Source organism: Parasteatoda tepidariorum, chromosome 3 (assembly GCF_982258835.1).
Source record: "Parasteatoda tepidariorum strain Cologne lab strain chromosome 3, Ptep-v5.0, whole genome shotgun sequence".
NCBI classification, from domain to species: Eukaryota; Metazoa; Arthropoda; class Arachnida; order Araneae; family Theridiidae; genus Parasteatoda; species Parasteatoda tepidariorum.
The window spans coordinates 58,228,056-58,246,817 of record NC_141757.1 but is presented as its reverse complement, the minus strand read 5'-3'; the positions used below and the strand labels follow the sequence as shown (position 1 = coordinate 58,246,817).

Here is an 18,762-nt window from a genome sequence, read left to right as displayed (position 1 = left end):
TGCTGCAATCAATTTTCTGATTCAGTATTAAACACTCTATGAATTTTAAAGACTGATTCTTCAAAAGAGGAATGAATATCTGTTTTTTTATCTCTGAATCTCCTAGCCTGCTTTCAGACAAAAACATCTTTGTGCCAGATTGGTATGACTCTTTACATTATTTATAACCTATCCTAGAAAGGCTGAGTTCTCAAGTTCAAGAATAGTGTAAATTTGATTAGGCTTTTTTCAGACAGAAAACTGCTTTCACTAGCCTGTTTTTAGGCCTCATGTCAATAAGTTGTTAGAGTTGTATCTTACAGTGTATTATTTCTGAATTAAGATTGTTTTTTCCTTCACATAATTTGTCTTTAGTTCTACTTGTATTAACCAATTTTTTTTATAATTTGAAATATCACTTCTGCTTAAACATTTATTTTTAAAAATGTAGGTCGTTACTGCACATGCTGTCAAAGTTCCAGTGACTAAAAACTTAAGCAGAAATGTAACTGGATTTTTGCCTGTACATTGTATTCATCAACTTCTAAAAAGTAGAGCATTTACGAAATATAAAGTAAGATAATTTTCATGTTTAGTATACTCTATAATCTTGTTTTCTGCTTAGCTATTTTAATAACTTTTGAAATATTTTGCTTTCATTTGTATTTTAACATTTAAAAAGAAAATTCTAAGTATAGTATATCTTATTTTATAGAGGCATTGGTTTATTTCTGTTGATTTGATTGATTATAATTTTATACATCATCATGTATTTTGTAGTAAGCACTTATTACTGTATCTAAGACAATATATATTTATCATGTAATAATAGGATAATGTTTTTTATACATTTATTGGATAATAAAAATTACTTTTGTTATCTGTAATGGTCCGTTTAAAATAAATTAATATAGAACTTAAGTTGTGTTGCTGATTCTTTTTAGCTGCATTTTTATTTTCTCAAGTTGTAGTTTTTTATTTATTTTCTTTTTCATTCATTTTCCCTCTTCATTTCCTTTAGAAGTTTCATTTCAATGCATTTTCACATTAGAATAATCAGTTTAAAGTTGATCTTACTCAAAACAAAAAACTTAATAACTCTTCTAATTTACTTTGTTCTAGTCTCACTAAAACATTTGCAAAAATCTTTAATGTTAAAAGTTTGAACTAAAAATACAACTATAGGCAATCTGACCCAGGAAAGTTCCTTTTTTGGTCTTATCCAATTCATCTTTGGTCTTTTTCCAATAAAATTATATTTAAATAATGTCAAAAATTTATGTAAGGAAATAATTTTATTTATCAGAAGTTTGTTTAGAAAACTTAAAAATATTTTACAAAATTATCTAGTTAAGATTTAATTTATAAAAAAAATTCATTATATCCTTATGCTGCATATATGATTTTTTTTTCATGCAATTAAGAAAAAAAGTTAAATTTCAAATTCCTATCTCCTTTTATAAGTAAATAGCAATACCGCTTTATATTATAAATATACTATAATTATAGTAATATTACATAAAAATTAAGAAAAGGTAAAGAAATTCTTTGCTTTTTCAGATTCAATACTTTATTATTATTATGTATTAACTTACACAAAAACATTTTTAACTTCATTTTTGTATCATTTAGGTACCAATTAAAGATTGGATATATAAACAGATTTGTTGTACCATCCCCCCTCTCCACCCAGTTTTACCAGGCCTTATTGAAGTCTATGTAAATTCAGTGCTTACTCCAAGCTCAAAAGGTTCTGTTGATACCACCAATGAACCTATAACCGAGGAGGAAATTTTAACTGTTTTCTCTAAGTCAGTATTTATGTGTCAGGATCAGGCCAAAACAATTTCTCATACATCAAAATCCATGTTGCAAGAATTAAATAAGAGTTCCCTTACATCCCAACTTCTGTTGCTCTATTATCTCCTTCTATATGAAGATACAAGGCTGTCCAACATGAAATCAATTTTGGCCAGCGACCGAAAAGTGAAGCGGTATTCGCCACAGTTTATTGCCAAAATCCCTATATTTTATCTCATACAAAGAGCTCAAAAAGATCAACAGGAATTTGCTGGTTTATTTTCTCCATTGCTCCGCTTATTAACCACCCATTATCCTCATTTGTGTCTTGTACAGTCATGGCTTACTGATGAAGAAGATATTGATTTTACATTAAAGAATAGTAGCGTCAAACTTCTCAAATGGCCAGAAGGAGGCTTTAGCAAGGATAGTCTTGATAAAGGTATTTTTTTATGTTAAATCAAATTATTCTTTATAAATATTTTAGATTGAATTTTTTCAACAGTGGTTAATGTTTTTAAATTATTTAACTTAGAAATTTTTTATTCTGAAATAACATTCAAAAGATTTGTTTGAAATTTTATGCCTTCTTAAACTTATTAGAAAATGGCAAAAGTAATTACCAAATATTATGTTTCAAGTAATAAGAAAAAAGATAGTTACAAATAAATTGTGTTTCTAATGAACCTGTTTGTCCTTTTTAAAAGCAAATATTTACACATAACTAACATTTCATCAAGATCAGTTTTCAAATAAATTTTTTAAACTTACATTTTAAAAAACTTGAGAGAAAAAATGTTTTTTTTAACATGATGGATTTTTAGAATAACAATTATAACTTAAGTAACTTAGAATTCTATGTAACAAAATGAGTAATAATTTTTATTGCTGGAGATTAAGATGAAGATATAAACCTAATGCTTCTCGCTTATATTTCATTGCTCATGGCGCCTATCCCATTTTATGTCTGGTGGTTAAATCCCATGTCATTCCTCTTGAAATTGAGAAAAACCAGTAAAATAATTAAAGTTAGAATTTTTAAATAGAAAATATTTTATTTTATGGCAAATTTAACTTGTATGTTTTTTTTTATAGCTTTTGAGCAAGTAGACAGTTGTCCTTTCCAATTGCTTTCACATTTGAATCACCTCCTTGCACTTCCAGTTCAGCAACTGTGGCCTTATGCTTCAAAGTTTGTTACCTATCTGCCTAAACTACTTGACCATACTGACTGTTTACAAATTCTCATTAAAGCAAAAAAAGTATGGTGGAAATTAAACTCAATTTTCCCTCGTAATTTGTGGGTCATCACTGTAAATGCTTTTCCTCAGAAAGCATTTAAAACTGCCAAGAAACTGACTCTAGACGATATTATCCTAGACCCTCTCCATGTTTTAAGGTGTGATAAAAGAATATTTAGGTGAGATTTCTTTTTTAAATTATTTTACTTGCTTACCAATTTATTATTAAATAGTTTTTTTAATTATTTATCTTGCTGCATTACCCAGCTTATGCATTTACGTCTCCTTTTTTTCTTCCCCTTATGATGTTAGAATTTGCAGCACAGATAAAAATAATACTATTAACAATCAGATTTAATAAAAAAAAATCTAAAACAGAATTGAGTATAATTTTTAATGAATTTTTTATTTTTCAATGAAAATAATTTGAAGTGAAGGAAATCACATCTGCTGATGTTCTTTTTAAACACTTTTAATATTTAGTTTCATTAATATTCATAGTTAATTCTTCTCCCCAAAGTTTGTTTTTCTGTAAAAGCTATTGTTATTTCTCTTTTAGTGTACTTATTGAGACAGAATAAATGTTTAACTATCAGAGGAAGCATTAATGTTTAGCAAGAAGAAATTCAAGAAATATTTTTTCTCTTATTAATATATATTTTAACAGATAGCAAAAATAAAAAAATAAGTGAATGTTTTTTGGGTTTTTTTTCTTTTTTTGAAAAGGAAAAAAGTTTTATTTTTCTTGTTAAAAAATATCTGGAAAATAAACGCTGCCGGTAAACACATGTCTGGAAATGGGACTTATTATTGCATATCCCCACCTAACTTCATGTTCCTACTTCCCTCACCAGATCCTATATAGTTTTAACCATATCTTCCAAAATGCTTTGAAATATTAATTCATGTCAGTGTAACATAAATTTTTTATAGAAAATACTTATTTTATTTTAAGATGTCCTCCTTTCATGGAAATAGTGCTGCATATGCTCCAGGCTTTTCTTGCAGCTTCAAGAACTCACCTTTATCATCACACATTGGAACAGCCTATGTTAGAAAAAACTGGACTTCTTGAAAATGAGAAAGATAGAGATGATCTCAGGACAGCACTTGTTGCAGCTCAGGAAAGCGCAGCAGTTCAAATATTGCTGGAATGCTGTTTACCAACTGAAGCAGATAAGGTACTTTCTTACAAGACTTTTCACATCATTCTTTTACGTGATTCTATTCTATATTTTACCCTAAGTTAGACATAGTTTTCAATAAATTATGTAAAGAAAAAATTAAAGTTAAAAACAATTGTTGCAGAAAATTCATGTGACAGAGTATAAGTTTCATTTACCCCATTATGTTTTGATGTATCCAGATTTTTTCCCCCAACTGGGCCAAGTGTCCAATGGCAAACATTTAAAAAAAGTTATTTTCAACTGTTTTTCTATAATTATTAAGTTTACTTCTTGCATTCTCAATTGCCTAAAACTTTTTCCTATAAAAATTTTAAAAACTGCCAGTTTAATGTAGGACATGTATTTACAGAATAAAATTTTCTTGGAACTTGTTTATTTTCAGAAAGCAGTTGGATTGCTAACTAATTTAAGGGAAATTCAAAGTCTCATATGTTCCCATCTTCATCAAGTATTTATATCTGAACCCAGTTTGGCTAAATTAGTGCATTTTCAGGTTTGTTTCCATTTTTAATTTGTTATTTTTACATTATATTTAATAAATACATTTCTTGCAATACCTTTCTAATTGTAGACATATCCAAGTGAATTACTACCAGTGGTAGTCTCATCCGTGCCATCTCTACATATTTGTCTCGATTTTTTACCTGAACTTTTAAGTCAAGCAGACTTAGACAAGCAGGTAATTTATAAATTTTCTAAACAATTTTTTTTTACAATATTATTTATCTATATAAAACTATATTTTAAAAACATTCTAAAAATATATAAATTGTTTCAAAATGTTTCATGAAAGTCTTTTTTGTTCATACTCATAATAGGAATGCATGTTTATTTCTTTATAAACAATTAAAATGACTATATATTTATGTATATACAGTAGCAGAAACTTTCCAGCCCAGCAGCAGATGCTACAGATTAACACAGCATCAGCACACTAGTGCTGCAGCTTAACACTTAACTCCTTTTTAAAGCATCCCTAAAATTATTTTTATTCGAAATTATAAAACGGATTAGAAAGAACATGGCAAAGAATAAAATTAAAGAAAACTTTTTTTCTGTTCGTTTATTACGGACGTTTACTTTATTAGGATTTATTTCACTTTTTTTTAGTTCATTCAAAATAAGCTAAGGTGAAATAAAGTCTTCATGTAAAGTTTTTAAATACCTTTGCTAATTTTGCTACATATCTATAAATTAAACTGAATTTTTACAATAATCTTCGTCTGAATATGTTTGAGACACAGACAAATTAGAGTTGACCCCATAAAATTCTGCTACCCGATGTAAATTATACAGTAGAGTCTCAAAAATCAAAGTTCATTGAGAGCAATTACTAATTGGATAAATGATAACTCCAGATGAAGTGTTTTTTTCCCCCCATAACTTAAATTATTACGCTTAAAATTAACGATTATGAAATTACAAATTTTTACCCATTAAAAAATTAAAATGCATACTTATAGAATTACAATTATTCACCCCAACTAACTTGTATTCAGAAGCAATATAGGAATTATTACTTTGTCAGTAAGTTTCTCTTCTCCATCTATATAAAGCTATATGTAAATGCAGTTAGAAAATCTAACCTATATATATATATATATACATATTGAAGTTAGATACTCAACTGCCCAGGTGATTCTTAAACTTGTATTTTGATATCAAAATTTTCTTTACCTTTTCTTTTACATTTTTTTAAAATGGTATTGGCAACAACAAAAATAAAATATTTCTAACTAATCGCAGATTACTTGCACTCTACTGAATCAGTACTATAATTTTTTTAATGCATTCATTTCAGTTAAAAAATTGTTTAAAGAACTTACTTAATGCATTCAAATTTGATATGTTGGCTACATTTTACTAACATTAGTCTCGCACCCTTATTATTTCCATGTAAGACTGTATATGCTTGACAGTAAAATGCATTATGTCAATTACCAAAAATAATAATAATACTTTGGAAATTCTGAAAATTTCAGAAAATAATATATTTTCAAATAAAATAAAAGTGAATTAAAATCATTTCCGGTTACAGAGATTCTTTATTATTTCAGGTTTTTGCTATTGAGTTGGCCTCACATTTGTGTTCTCAGTATGCAATAGCTAAATCTCTCAGTGTTGCAAAATTATGCATAAATGTTTGTTATACTCTTCTGGGAGGTAAGTTGAAAATTAAATATTCTTAATAATGTCAGTAGCATTTTTCAAAGTGTATGAGAAATAAATTTTAACTTCAAGTTGTATTTTTTCTATAAACTAATGTGATAATCAAACAATTTGTTTTTTTAAAAACAGGAATTTTAACAAATAAATTGTATCTTCTATGATTCAGGGGAAAGATTTTTTTTTTTTAAATTATCTTTCCTTAGAAAATTTTTAAGGATATTTTAGAGGTATTAAAGTATGCTATTAAAGACAACAAAGCATTGCAAACCTCCTATTTAAAATATACTTATACGACTTGAACATATTTTTTCAGTACTTCCTAGTTCTCAACATCGTAAATTGTTTCTGCCAACTTTGCCTGCACTTGTTCGAATGTGTGAAGCCTTTCCACCTCTGTGTGAGGATGTTGCATTTTTGCTTTGTCAGTTAGCAAGAGTATGTTTGTCTAGGACCTGTGCTACTTCAAGTGTTCCTCCAACTACCGCAGGTACTATTTTAACAGAACTTTGATTTACCATATTATTATCTGTCTTGCTACTTTTAATCAAGGTTACCTTAAGCTAAACAGTTGGTTCCAGTTCTTTATACATTTCGAATTTTTTAAGCATACAAATTTTAATATAATAAAATTTATGTATTGAAACATATTTCTCATCATAATTAAAGTGCTAGTGCTATTTAAAGTTTATCTTTTAATCTATAACTTTTTATTGGCTATAATTAAATATTTACCTGCCATGTTAAAATCAAGTATATGTTTTTTGTGAGCGCTAAACAAAAAAAATACAATTATATGTATTTAAAACAGGATAAAATTTGTAAAAATATTTATCCAGTATGCTGCTATATTTGAACTTATGCCATATTAAGTTGGCTGTGAAGTCCAATCTTATTTTTCATAACTCTTAGAATAAATTAATATAATTTATTGTTTTATCATTTTTTACTATTACGCAATCACCTCAATGCATCTAAAAACTAAACATTTTTCATCTAATTAAATAGCAGTAAATTTTAATAGGGATCAATCATGCAACAATTATTACTTTTTTTTGTGTACTGCTGTTAGTTTCCTAATTTTTAATTCATCAAAATTTTGTACTTTTTGCGACTTTCGCTGAAACTATTTCAATTTCAAAATAAGCCATCGGGTCACAACTGCATACTAAAACACCCGTCTAATTTCCGATACTCACAAATCTAATGTGATTTCCTTTCAGAGCAGGTAAATTCACATACAATTCTCAACTGTATATACTGTTTTGGATTAAGTCGAGGAATTTCTTCCATCTTAGAAAATCTGATTAACGCTCTCTAGAATATAATTAACATGACTAAGAAATTAATTAAAATAGTTGCAATATCTTTTTTTTTATTTTTGAGCTTAAAGGTATCAATTCAGAAGACTGATTTTAAATCACTTATCCCATGATTTTAAGAGGCTTAACAATTACTTTTTAAAAATATTCAATGCATATTGAAAGCATATTTTATTTTATTTGCAGATTTATTGCTCCCCGTGGAAGAAGTCAAACCAATTGTAGATTATATAAAACTAGAAAGTGTAATTCATGAACTAAACTCAGACAATGACTTGTGTTTTGCCATCCAGAAAGCTTTTGTTGATCTGTGCTACACATTAACTCTTGACCGGACATTATATTAATGTCTATTATATTAATGTAAATTGCATGTAAATAATTCATATTGTATCGGTGTTTGTTTTTTCACAATAAATTTTTCTCATATAAGTAAGAAAATTAGATACTTTATTACAGTGTATTTTCATTGAAACAAATCAAGCTCGAGTAACTAAAATGCCATCAACAGGCACATCAGTTCTTGAAGGATAAATAACTTTCAATTTTCCTTCTTCATCAACAACTTTTACTTGTTGGACTGTTAAAGTATTCTGCTGTGTTTCTTCCACATCACCTTCATTTTCACTTTTCTTATTGCCAAGTCCCAATTTTAATATATCAATCAATAATGTATCCATCACTTTTTTACAATTATTAAGATTATTGCCAGTTACTTCAAGAAGCATAGATTTGGTATCACTTGTTATCTGGAAAAAAATAATAAAGCCTTTTTAACACCTTTTAATATGATAAACAAGTTGTTAAAACCTTTGATCGTTGAAAACTTTATACATACACTAAATTTATTAATATATATAAAAATATTATTACTAATTAAATTGCAATACAATTTATCTTTTAGCGATTTTAATCCGAAAATAGTACATTTTAGAAGAAAAAACCTTTATCTCTAGAATTCATATTAGACATAATTTCATAAAAAAAAATAAGCATGTTGGGCACAAGTACTCCGTCCCATTAAGAAAGCTTTTTTTTTTTTTTAAATGAATTTTTTTTAAAGATCTTTAGTTTATAATCAATATTTTTAAAAATATAAATAAATTTTAAACAATATCACTGAATTAAATATCGTTTCATAGTTACACATAATGCATGATACAAATTTATAGAAAATAAAATAGAAATGTATCTGAAAAACAAAATTACCCAAACGTAATTTCACAGATTTTATTTTGTTTAATTTTTGAAGTATCAAAATAAAGTGTGCTGCCTGTTATCTTACCTTAATTGCAAGTTGGCCAATTTTACAGTACATAATAACTCAGTAATTAAAAATTGCACCAGTGATTTTGCTTACATGTTATGAAGTGTTAAATATGCCAAAAATCATAGGGTGCATAATTCTCTATTTAGCTGCACTACAGTGCAGCTAAATAAAAAAGCATGATAGCAGATTACACAAGCAAAATTATAACCAAACTTTAAATTTATAGTATAAAAAAAATATTTTTCTTTGTCATTAATAGCTGAAGGAGAAAGATAGAAACTAATTAGCATATTTAAGATCATCCTCTCAAATCATTAAGATTCAGTCTTAGTTTGTGAAAATCAGATGATTAGATCATAAGTTATTCAAGGGTGGCATTTTTTCCACACTATACAAATATATACAAAAAAAACACTTAATTTTCGCTTTGTTCTTAATTTGTATTCAGTAAAATCCAAAAGAATATTAAGATTGTTAAAAGGTCATTTAACAAGTGCTATAGTTTATTACACACCAATCGTTTATGTAATTTTTCTCTCTGAAATTTAGTAACAGCTATTAAGACAACAATAAATTTTAAGACTTAAGCAATCTTATACTAAAATGCTTCATAAATTTAAGTTCAATAGCTTAAAAATAATCTTTTTGTTTAAATCAACAAACGATGTTACTGAACACAGGATGAGAAATTATACACATATATTTACTATATTGTTGAGAACAGGTTTCGTTTAGAAACAGAAATAGAGGCCAAATTTTTTTTTTAAATTTTACATAATAGATTTAATAAAAGTATTAATCAACAATAAAATCTCATAAAGAAAAAAAATTACTTTTGATCCATCACTGTTAGTTATCGGAGGAAAAGATACAACCAATCCAGAAGAGTCTGATAAGCAAGGATACATCTGTTTATCTTTTAACAAATATAAATATCTATAAAGAAAGAAAGAAATAAGTTATAACTATGAAAGTATTTCTGTTTTAAAATAGAGGGAAATAAAAGCTGACTGACAAAATATTTAAAATGTATTGAATTTTTTTATTACTTGTGAATTCCTGAATAAGTATTCTTCTTTTTTTCTTTTCTAACTGCATCAGCTTCCTCATTTAAAAGTTGATACAACTTAGCAGCTGACATTTCTTTATTTTTATTCAGAGGAGTAATCTAAAATGAAATTGCAAACTAAGTTTTTATGTTTTACAAAGCTTTATAAATTATTATACCTCTTTACTTTATCAAAGTTTCTGATGAAACATAAATGTTTTTAAATTTAGAAATATGCATATTTAAATAGAATATATATTTGGATAAATTCATTCATAAAGTTATTTATAACTTGTTTCAATTATTTTTAAAAAATTTTACAATGATAAATTGTAGCCAAAAACAATCGAATTATAAACAAAAATAATCTTTAACTGACTCTTGTACCCACAACATACAGATTTATTTTAACATTATAACTAGCAACTTCATAAATACAGGCTGCAGCAATATGATCAGTCAATGTTCAGTCTTGTTTAAGCAGTATCATATGTATTTAATTCTGATTATAAGGTTTTGAAATCAAAGTTCATTAGCCAATCTAGTCATCAATCAAATTTATTATGAATAAATTGCTCATAGAAATATATGTATGTAGCAAAAAAATATTCATATTTATTGCAAATTTTACGTCAGATATATATAGTGCCGAAATTTTATTTCCTTTTAATAAGTCTTCTTCAGCTGTTGCTTGATTTTTGGGACGATGTCATTATCTGAATAGTCATTCTCACTTGTTATTCTCATTCACTTACTATTAGAATATTTTTCTCTTTTAAATGTTAACATCTGATTTACAGCCATTTTGTAAAATAGTCCAGCTTTGTCAACTTTGAAAATACCTCTCTCTTCATAATCATGCATCTGAAGTATGGCATATCTGGCCATACTTCAGATTTGCCTTTTCCACATACGTTGCATGAACACTTGTCCAGAAGAACAATCTCCAGAAGAAATATTTCATTTTTACACCTATCCAGCCATACATTGGAGCACACAACACCCTTTTTCTCGAACATATATTATATTAGCAAAATCATTCTGTTTCGTTTGAAGCATAGACCCAGTCTCAAGAAAAATTCCTATCCTGCTGAATTGTTAACTATTTTAAAAGAGCATCTTCCACATTTCCTCTTTCAACCTGATGTAGTTTTTCAGAAGAAATAATATTTTTTGCGAGCGGCAAGAGTCACACTACAATTGTTTGAAATTGAAGATTTTGACATGAAAAATTTTGTGAGTCATGCTACAATTTTTCCAATTGTTTGAAATTATAAATTTTGACATAGAAAATTCCTTACACAGTGCCAATTAATTGGCTCCATCTCTTATGCATGATAATTTTAAACAAAAATGCTTTCTTTTTTACATAATTTGCCATTTTCCCTGCTTCTGAAAAAAAAGAAATCTGCTAGTCTATGTAAGGATATGACGAAACAATCTGTAAAACAAGTTGAATTCTTCATCTGGTCCTATTCTCGATTTTCAAGGGGTGATTCGCGAAGAATAAGGGCTTGTAGAGATAAGGAAATTCCAAGAATTTTGAGGGGAACTATGTTAATGAGTAAAACAAGCTTGAAGGAAAGAGAAGTCCAAGTTCACTATATTGGGATTCGACTGTGAGAGGAAATCTCTTGTTTTGCATGTTATTCTTGCTTAAAATCTTATTAAAATCATTTGTAAAGATAATTATTTCAATTAAGTTTAAAACAATTATCTCAAAGTTTATTGATCTTTAACAAGTTAATACTCTTCAGTCTAATGATTCCGCAAAAATGCCTTTAACCTTTTTGCCTTATTTTATTTAAAATTTAGAAAAAAAAGTTGATGAATTACAGCTGAACAAAAGATGAATATTACACTAAATGTACTAATAATCAACTTAGTTATCGTACTTATATCATTATTTAGTATGCAACACTTTTTTCTATGAAGATTTATGCAATTCTAATATTGGTAGGTTGAACTTAGCTTAACTTCTCCTGAGCAGGTAGAAGTATTGAATACATAAAACATTAATGCATACTCAAAGTAAGAATTACCAGAGTGATATGAAGGAAACCAAAATGGAACAGTTACTGAGGTGTTTTAAGTTAGTGGGACTCATATTCACAGGAAGAAAATAAATCCCCTAAACAATTGTAATGTCGAATGCATAAGTTCACTAAGCAATACAAAACCTATTAAAATAAAATAAAAGCATCATTCCTTAAACATATTCTCCAATTATGCAACTCTATTACAGGTGAACCCTCCTTTTAATAAAAAGTGCTATTACAAAATAGTGTAAAAAAAATATAATAAAGCTTATAAATTGTGTTCTAGTTTCATTTATTTTTTATTTGAGTAATGTTAAAAATTATAGACTCTTCTTTATTTAAACATTAAAGTGTGTAAAATAATTTATTAAAATTTCTTATAATCTAAAACGTTTCCTATATTATTAGTCAAATATAATTCTAACAAATTAATGTATTCAAAGCAAGTTGGATAAAATGAATATTTGGGAAATTAAAAATTATGAAAATCTTTATAAAATAAGTAAAATTCTGTATTTTCCCATCTTTTGTTTTATCTTAAAAATAAATAAATTTTTAAGAAGTGAAATAAAAATGTTTCTTTATTAAACTTTAACAATAAAAATTTTTTTTAAAAGCATTTTCATTCAAAATACATAGTCTAATACAGCAGTTCCAAATTTCTTTTAGCAATGGGACCCTAAATGATGAAGTTTGTTTAGGCAGAACCCAAGTATTATTTTTTTAAAAAAAATTCAACAGCAGCTGTAAATATTCTAACCAAAAGAAAAAATTATTTTAAAATATTTAATGTAACAAAATTAAATGTTTTGAATTTTTTTTTTCCTTTGGTGCATGCATGTGCTAAAAATAAATAAAATAAGCCAAATTATAGTTTTTAAAAAAGCAGGAAAATGTTGAGCATAGTTATCAAAGAAACATAATATACTTTATTCTTGATTGTGGTTATTTTATACTAAATTGAAAAGTTTGATGAGCTGAACTGAATTGAAGGCTTTATAAATGCATATCCTTTTCATAATTTATTCACTATATTTTTAATGAAAAACTATTTATTTTTGTTACTTTTCATTGACTTTTTACGTAAATAATTTCATATAAACATTTGAAACATATCGTAAGAATTCTTTATTGGATATAAACATAATCATTACTAGTTTAAAAAAATTACTAGATCTTAGAACCCTAATGTTACACGGAACATCTTTTAGGAATAGCTGCTCTATTAAGTTTTATTCTTCTTAGACTCTTAGGCCTTAAGTATTAAAACATATTTTAATTTACATAAATTAAATAAATAAAAAGTATAATGAATGAATTGGATACAAAAGGTTTAAATAGGCAAAGAGCCAAAATTTAAGGTGGTAAATAAGCTTAAATGGGCATATTAAAGCTAAATTATTTCCGCTATAAAAAAAATGGCTTTAATAAATGAAACCACAGAAATGTAGAAAAACGAAATAAATAAAAAAAATGGGCAAATTAATAAATAATTCTAAATGATATTGAATTCTGCATTATCTTACCTTAATCGCAATTTTAAACGCACTATTGAAAATTTTTCTATGTGAATATAAATTAATATTTAAAATAGCTTTTTTTTTGAGGAAATGAAAAACTTGCACATTCACATTAAAAAAAAATTAGAAATATAAAGTAATAATAAAGTACTAAAAATATGTGTAAAATTTTACCAGCTGACACAATGTATCCCAGCAAATTTTATTTATCTATAAATATTACATTTGATCAAGTTTAAAAATAAGCAGTTTTGCACATGAAGTATTGTTTTTATTTGTAGTATATTTACTCAGTGTTTTCACTACAGAGCGAGAACGCGAGAATCTCACATATTTTTTTCTTTTCTCGCATTAAAAAATTATTACAGCGAGAAATTCGTGAATTCTATAAATCAATTTCAAAATTCGCAAATTTCTCACATTTTCGAAAAAAGCTTAGAATTACGCCATTTAGAATAAAATCCGTTTCACTTTTCTTCCTGGATCTTTCATTATTTTCAACATCTGCCCCGTTATCTAGCTTCCCTATTTACCAGTATTGTTCAAAACCTTTTCGAACAACAGAACACAAACACAGAACCCCTTTCAGAACACATTTCTCTGCAACCACGTGTTTACCGGAGATTAAATTTCTTCATGAAAGACGTTCAAATTTTTTATGCGCTAATGTAAGATGGACAAATACCTTGTAAATGCAAAATCTTCTATTATGATGCACCCAAAATATTCAATGCTTTAAAAAATAGAAGACGTTAAAAACGTATTGTAATTAAAGAAATTATTTTTTTTTCAAGAGTTTTTGTGTTTTTTTAGTCACACTTAAGTTTCTGAAATCTCACCCTGTTTTTGAGAAAGGGTGAGAAATTCTCACCCACTTTTTTTCTATGATGAAAACACTGATTTACTACCACGCAATACAAGTACATAAAACAAACAAAAATACCACAAATTACCTAAGTTTTATGAATAAAATATCATTCAATTGTAAATATATGTATAAAAAATTCATAGAATGAATAGCCTGTTTATATTATAACATAATAAGATGAGGTTTCAACTTTAAAATACCCACCTTAATTTCTTGTGGTGACTTAGCATCATAGGTTAAATTTCCCTGGATTTTAGATAAATCATGAGTAGCAATCGTAGCCACAGTTCTTTTTTCACAAACGGTATCATGTAGCTTTGTCTAAAAATGTTCAGAAATTTTAATTACGAGAAATATTTTCATTTTAAAATTAAAGTATTCATTTAAAAATTAATTAAAAAATCAAGTTTTAGAATGTAAAAAATTACAATTTAAATACTAACTTGTAGATTGATGAATTTCTTCATGCATGCAGCATCACTTAAATTCACATCAAACACTTTGCAGCAAACTATATAAGGACGAATCTCAGCTATCCTTGATGTTGAAATTATCTTGATTGATTCATCCTCAACATGGAGAATCTTCAACTCATCTAACAACTCAGTAATCTAGATTTTTAAATATATATCATATCAGGGTGTGTAGTCAAATCTCTCAAAAAATAAGCACCTTTTAAGTACTTTTTAAGCAAGCAAAAAATATTTTTAAACAATATACATTAACAAAATGCGAAGATTTTTCAGCTCGATATCAGAGGGTGGAATAGAAGATTGTAATTGAAAATATCCTGCAAAATGCAGCAGAGTTGCACACAAGAGAGCAATCTCACCGAACCCAGCTCAGTAGACGCATATTCGAAATCGCAAGTATTGCATCAGACATGTAAAATGATTGGCTCTATGGACAAACGGTACGGCGAAATAGATTATAGGCAAATGAATTGAGAAAACGTTGAATAGAACAATGTGAAAAGCACGCTTTTGCATAATATGTGGCAAAAACCAATAAGGTTAAGAAAAAAATCTCATTTTCGAAAAGGAAAAATTAAGCACTCTTTAAAAACACCCAACGAAATAAAAAAAAAGCACCTTTTAAAGATGCTACCCACCATACATATATATAATTTCAAAAAACTTAAAAATCAGTTTTAATTACATAATTTTAAAAAAAAGTCGCTTAAAAAGATTAAGGATGTTAACTACTACAGGCCCCTGTGGCAGAATCGTGGCGACAATGCAGCAAAATGTCACCGAGTTCTTGCAGAAAGATCTTTTTTTTTTTTTTTTTTACAATTAACAAATTTTAGTTATTTTTTCTGCAGAAATATTCGAAAGTTTTATCTTTTCTTCAGAATTATATTCAAAAGTTGCCTTTCAGCGAATGATGAAAAAGATGCTTGTGATTTTTCTATTGTCCTTTGATAATAATTAAAAATAAAGAATAATAAAGTTAAAAAAAATTTTCTGCAGAAATTTCCGTTCTAATATGTTATTGTTCGTTCTAATATGTTACTATTTATTTCCACTTAGTTTTTTTTTAAATCCGCTATTTTTAATACAATATTATTTATTACAACAGCCAAATCTCAAAATGAAAATATGTGCTTAGCGATGAAAGATGCAATTTTTTAATGATTTTTTTTTTTTAATGTGATGTTGATTTATGAAAGAGAATATGAAAAAGAAAATAATCGGTGCCCCCTGCAAAATGTGAGAATATCCCCATAATATTAAAATAAAAAAAATTATTACATATTTTTTTAAAACATTTTTTTATTTTATCCAAAAAGTTTTTTCTTATTTATTTATTATTATTTTTTTTATTCGAAGTTGCATTTCTGTTACTTTGAATTAGTAACATATAAATCTGCTATTTTTAAAAGTATCTTGCAGAAAGATATTAGTATTAGAAAGGCATGTCACAGAAAACTTGAAAAGTTCTGCCACAGGGCTACAGGCAAAAAAAACTATAAACAAAACAAAATTTTTTTAAGAAGTAACTGGTAATTGCAGCGGCTTAAATAAATAAAATTAAAAAAAACACAGCACAGGGACACACGAGGTTTGAATGCGCACAATCCAGAAATAATACAATGTGGCCTGTGATAGCACCCGAACACAATGAAATGCGATATATACACACTTTTCTTTTAAATAGAAAAGTTAGAACATGTCAAATCTATTATGTAGTTTTTTATCACTTTTTTCCGCAGTTATCGCAACGAATTTCCAAAGTTTTGAAACTCTTACTATTTTTCAAAATTGTGATGTAATAGTTCATCCTCAAAATGAATAAACAGTAACTATAAAATAAAACGTTTTCTACAAAATGAAAATATTGAACCAAAAAGGACCCATAAAAAACTTTTGCGTAATTATTAAAAGCTTTGAACAATTCCATTCCCTAACCTAAAACAGGGATGATTGTGACACAAAGGATACAATGAAACACATATAATGAAAAATTAGATATCAAGAAGTCAAATTACTTATCATACATGTTTCATGATTTTTTGGATTTTTTGCAAAATTGGATTTTTGCAAAAAATTGCAAAATTGGATTTTTAAATCAGATGAATACAAATCACAATGCATGATTTTCAGATCATGTGGATATGAATTTCAATGTGTTGCTTTTAAATCAAGTATGAATACAAAAAATGATGTTTGATGTTACAAACATGTGAATAAGAACAGTAATATATAACATGAACTTGAATTTTAAAAACATGTTAATACGATATGTTGGATTGAAAAGCATGTGTGAATACGAATCATGGATTTTCAAAATCCAGTGTACGATTATAAAATTGCATGAATACAATCGCAAAGTATAACTTATAAATCAGCTAAATAAGAAAAGAGATGTATGACATTAAAATCGCATGAATATGAATCGTGACATTAGCGAATTCTGGTGCAGTTCCAAAGATTCAAAATGGCGAAAATCTGCCAAGCAAAAAGATTCAAATTTGCAAAAAAATTACATGTACATAAACACATCGTTTACAAATTAAAATTCTAGATTGCAGAACTTTGTAAAACTTTTATCAGATAAGCTTTTGCTTCTCTTAAGACTATGAATCAATGGTCTTGAAATGGTCAAAAAATGGCGAAATTCAGGAAAAATCCCATGTACTACTCCTAAATTTAACGTTAGGAAGGAATGATAGGAAAATCCTGGAATTCCGGGGTACATACAGAAAACAACCACCCCAGCTAAGATCTGTAGAAATTCATAGAGATTATTTTGACGTTCACAAGGAGCAATCTAAGTACCATAAGAAAGATTCACAAGAAACAATTATACCTCTTCAACTTCAGCCTTCTTCGATTGTTTAGCTTTCTTTTTGGACTTGGATTGTTTGTCATTTCCTGCATTAGCTTTAGGACAGTGACTTCTAATATACTCCATAATCTGTTTGACATGGCATTGGTCAACAAGCTTTAATAAGCGTTTATCCTGCAACTTATTACCTTTCAGGTTCAATTCTTTTAGCTTTGTACAACTTCCCAACTCACCAGGAACACAAGTAATCTGATTCTCACCTAAATCAAGAACTTTCAAATTGGAAATATTTCCGATCTCAGTTGGAATACTTGATATTAAATTATTATTAGCAGAAATATCAGTAAAGTGAATCAAATTTGAATCACAAATCGTAACAGGTAATTCTTCAAATTTATTATGACTGATATTCAACGAAACCAACTTTGTCAACAGGGAGACAGATGGTACTTTGTTGATGTTGTTAAAACTGGCATTCAAAGATTGTAATTCAGACAAATCAGATAAACCTTCTGGCAGCTCAGATAACATATTATGCGACACGTCCAGAAATTTTAGTTTCTTGAGGTTTTTCACTTCTGCAGGCAACTTCAGCAATTTATTATAAGATATGACCAATCTCGTTAAATTTGTTAATTGACCAATAGTGTTTGGTAATTCTTCCAAAGGCGTCTTACTGATTTCCAAAAAATTAAGATGAGTCACATTAAATATACCGGGATCCAAGCCATGTTCTTCAATTAAATGAGAATATTCAGGTCCAGCGATGACTAATTCACATCGTTTTTCTTTTTGAGCTTGTTCAACTGAGGCCCAGGGTTCTGACATTGCAGGAAAACAAAAGCAGTAACTTTTTTTATAATATACAGAGCTTTATTTAAGTATAAAATAAATTATCTTAGCCTTGCTGTTTCAAACTCCAGTTTTTGTTTTTTTTCAGCCAGCGCTATTGGAAAGGCAGCTACAGTTAACGAATATAAAAATAAAAAATCAACGTTACTCATGTGCTTCATACTCCTTTGATCTTAGTT

At 27.5% G+C, this 18,762-nt stretch overlaps 2 protein-coding genes across 3 annotated transcripts in view; one reads left to right on the top strand and one right to left on the bottom strand.

Annotated features, from left to right (window-relative positions):
* IntS2 (integrator complex subunit 2) overlaps window positions 1-8,136 on the top strand; it is a 24,383-nt gene extending 16,247 nt beyond the window's left edge. For both annotated transcript variants that reach the window (XM_016051068.4, XM_016051069.5), the window contains exons 10-18: window positions 431-553; window positions 1,612-2,221; window positions 2,875-3,199; window positions 3,976-4,201; window positions 4,590-4,700; window positions 4,779-4,886; window positions 6,265-6,370; window positions 6,690-6,863; window positions 7,882-8,136. In XM_016051068.4, the coding sequence (XP_015906554.1) occupies window positions 431-553; window positions 1,612-2,221; window positions 2,875-3,199; window positions 3,976-4,201; window positions 4,590-4,700; window positions 4,779-4,886; window positions 6,265-6,370; window positions 6,690-6,863; window positions 7,882-8,042 (1,944 nt within the window). In that variant the 3' untranslated portion in view covers window positions 8,043-8,136. The remainder of the gene's footprint in view (window positions 1-430; window positions 554-1,611; window positions 2,222-2,874; window positions 3,200-3,975; window positions 4,202-4,589; window positions 4,701-4,778; window positions 4,887-6,264; window positions 6,371-6,689; window positions 6,864-7,881) is intronic.
* Window positions 8,125-18,762, bottom strand: LOC107438729 (leucine-rich repeat-containing protein 47). Its single transcript, XM_016051070.4, has 6 exons — window positions 17,753-18,762; window positions 14,884-15,051; window positions 14,645-14,761; window positions 10,015-10,133; window positions 9,799-9,901; window positions 8,125-8,444 (listed from the first exon to the last, which is right to left on the bottom strand). The coding sequence occupies exons 1-6, from the start codon at window positions 18,557-18,559 to the stop codon at window positions 8,175-8,177; spliced, it is 1,584 nt and encodes a 527-aa protein (XP_015906556.1). The 5' UTR covers window positions 18,560-18,762; the 3' UTR covers window positions 8,125-8,174.

Bases quoted from the DNA above. Each gene is read 5' to 3' on its own strand.
- LOC107438729 (XM_016051070.4), bottom strand. From the start codon at position 18,559: ATGTCAGAACCCTGGGCCTCAGTTGAACAAGCTCAAAAAGAAAAACGA. The intron at 10,134-14,644 runs GTGGGTATTTTA...ATTTCATTTTAG, and splicing joins AGTCACCACAAGAAATTAAG to ATTACTCCTCTGAATAAAAA. The intron at 9,902-10,014 runs GTAATAAAAAAA...CTTTCTTTATAG, and splicing joins ACTTATTCAGGAATTCACAA to ATATTTATATTTGTTAAAAG.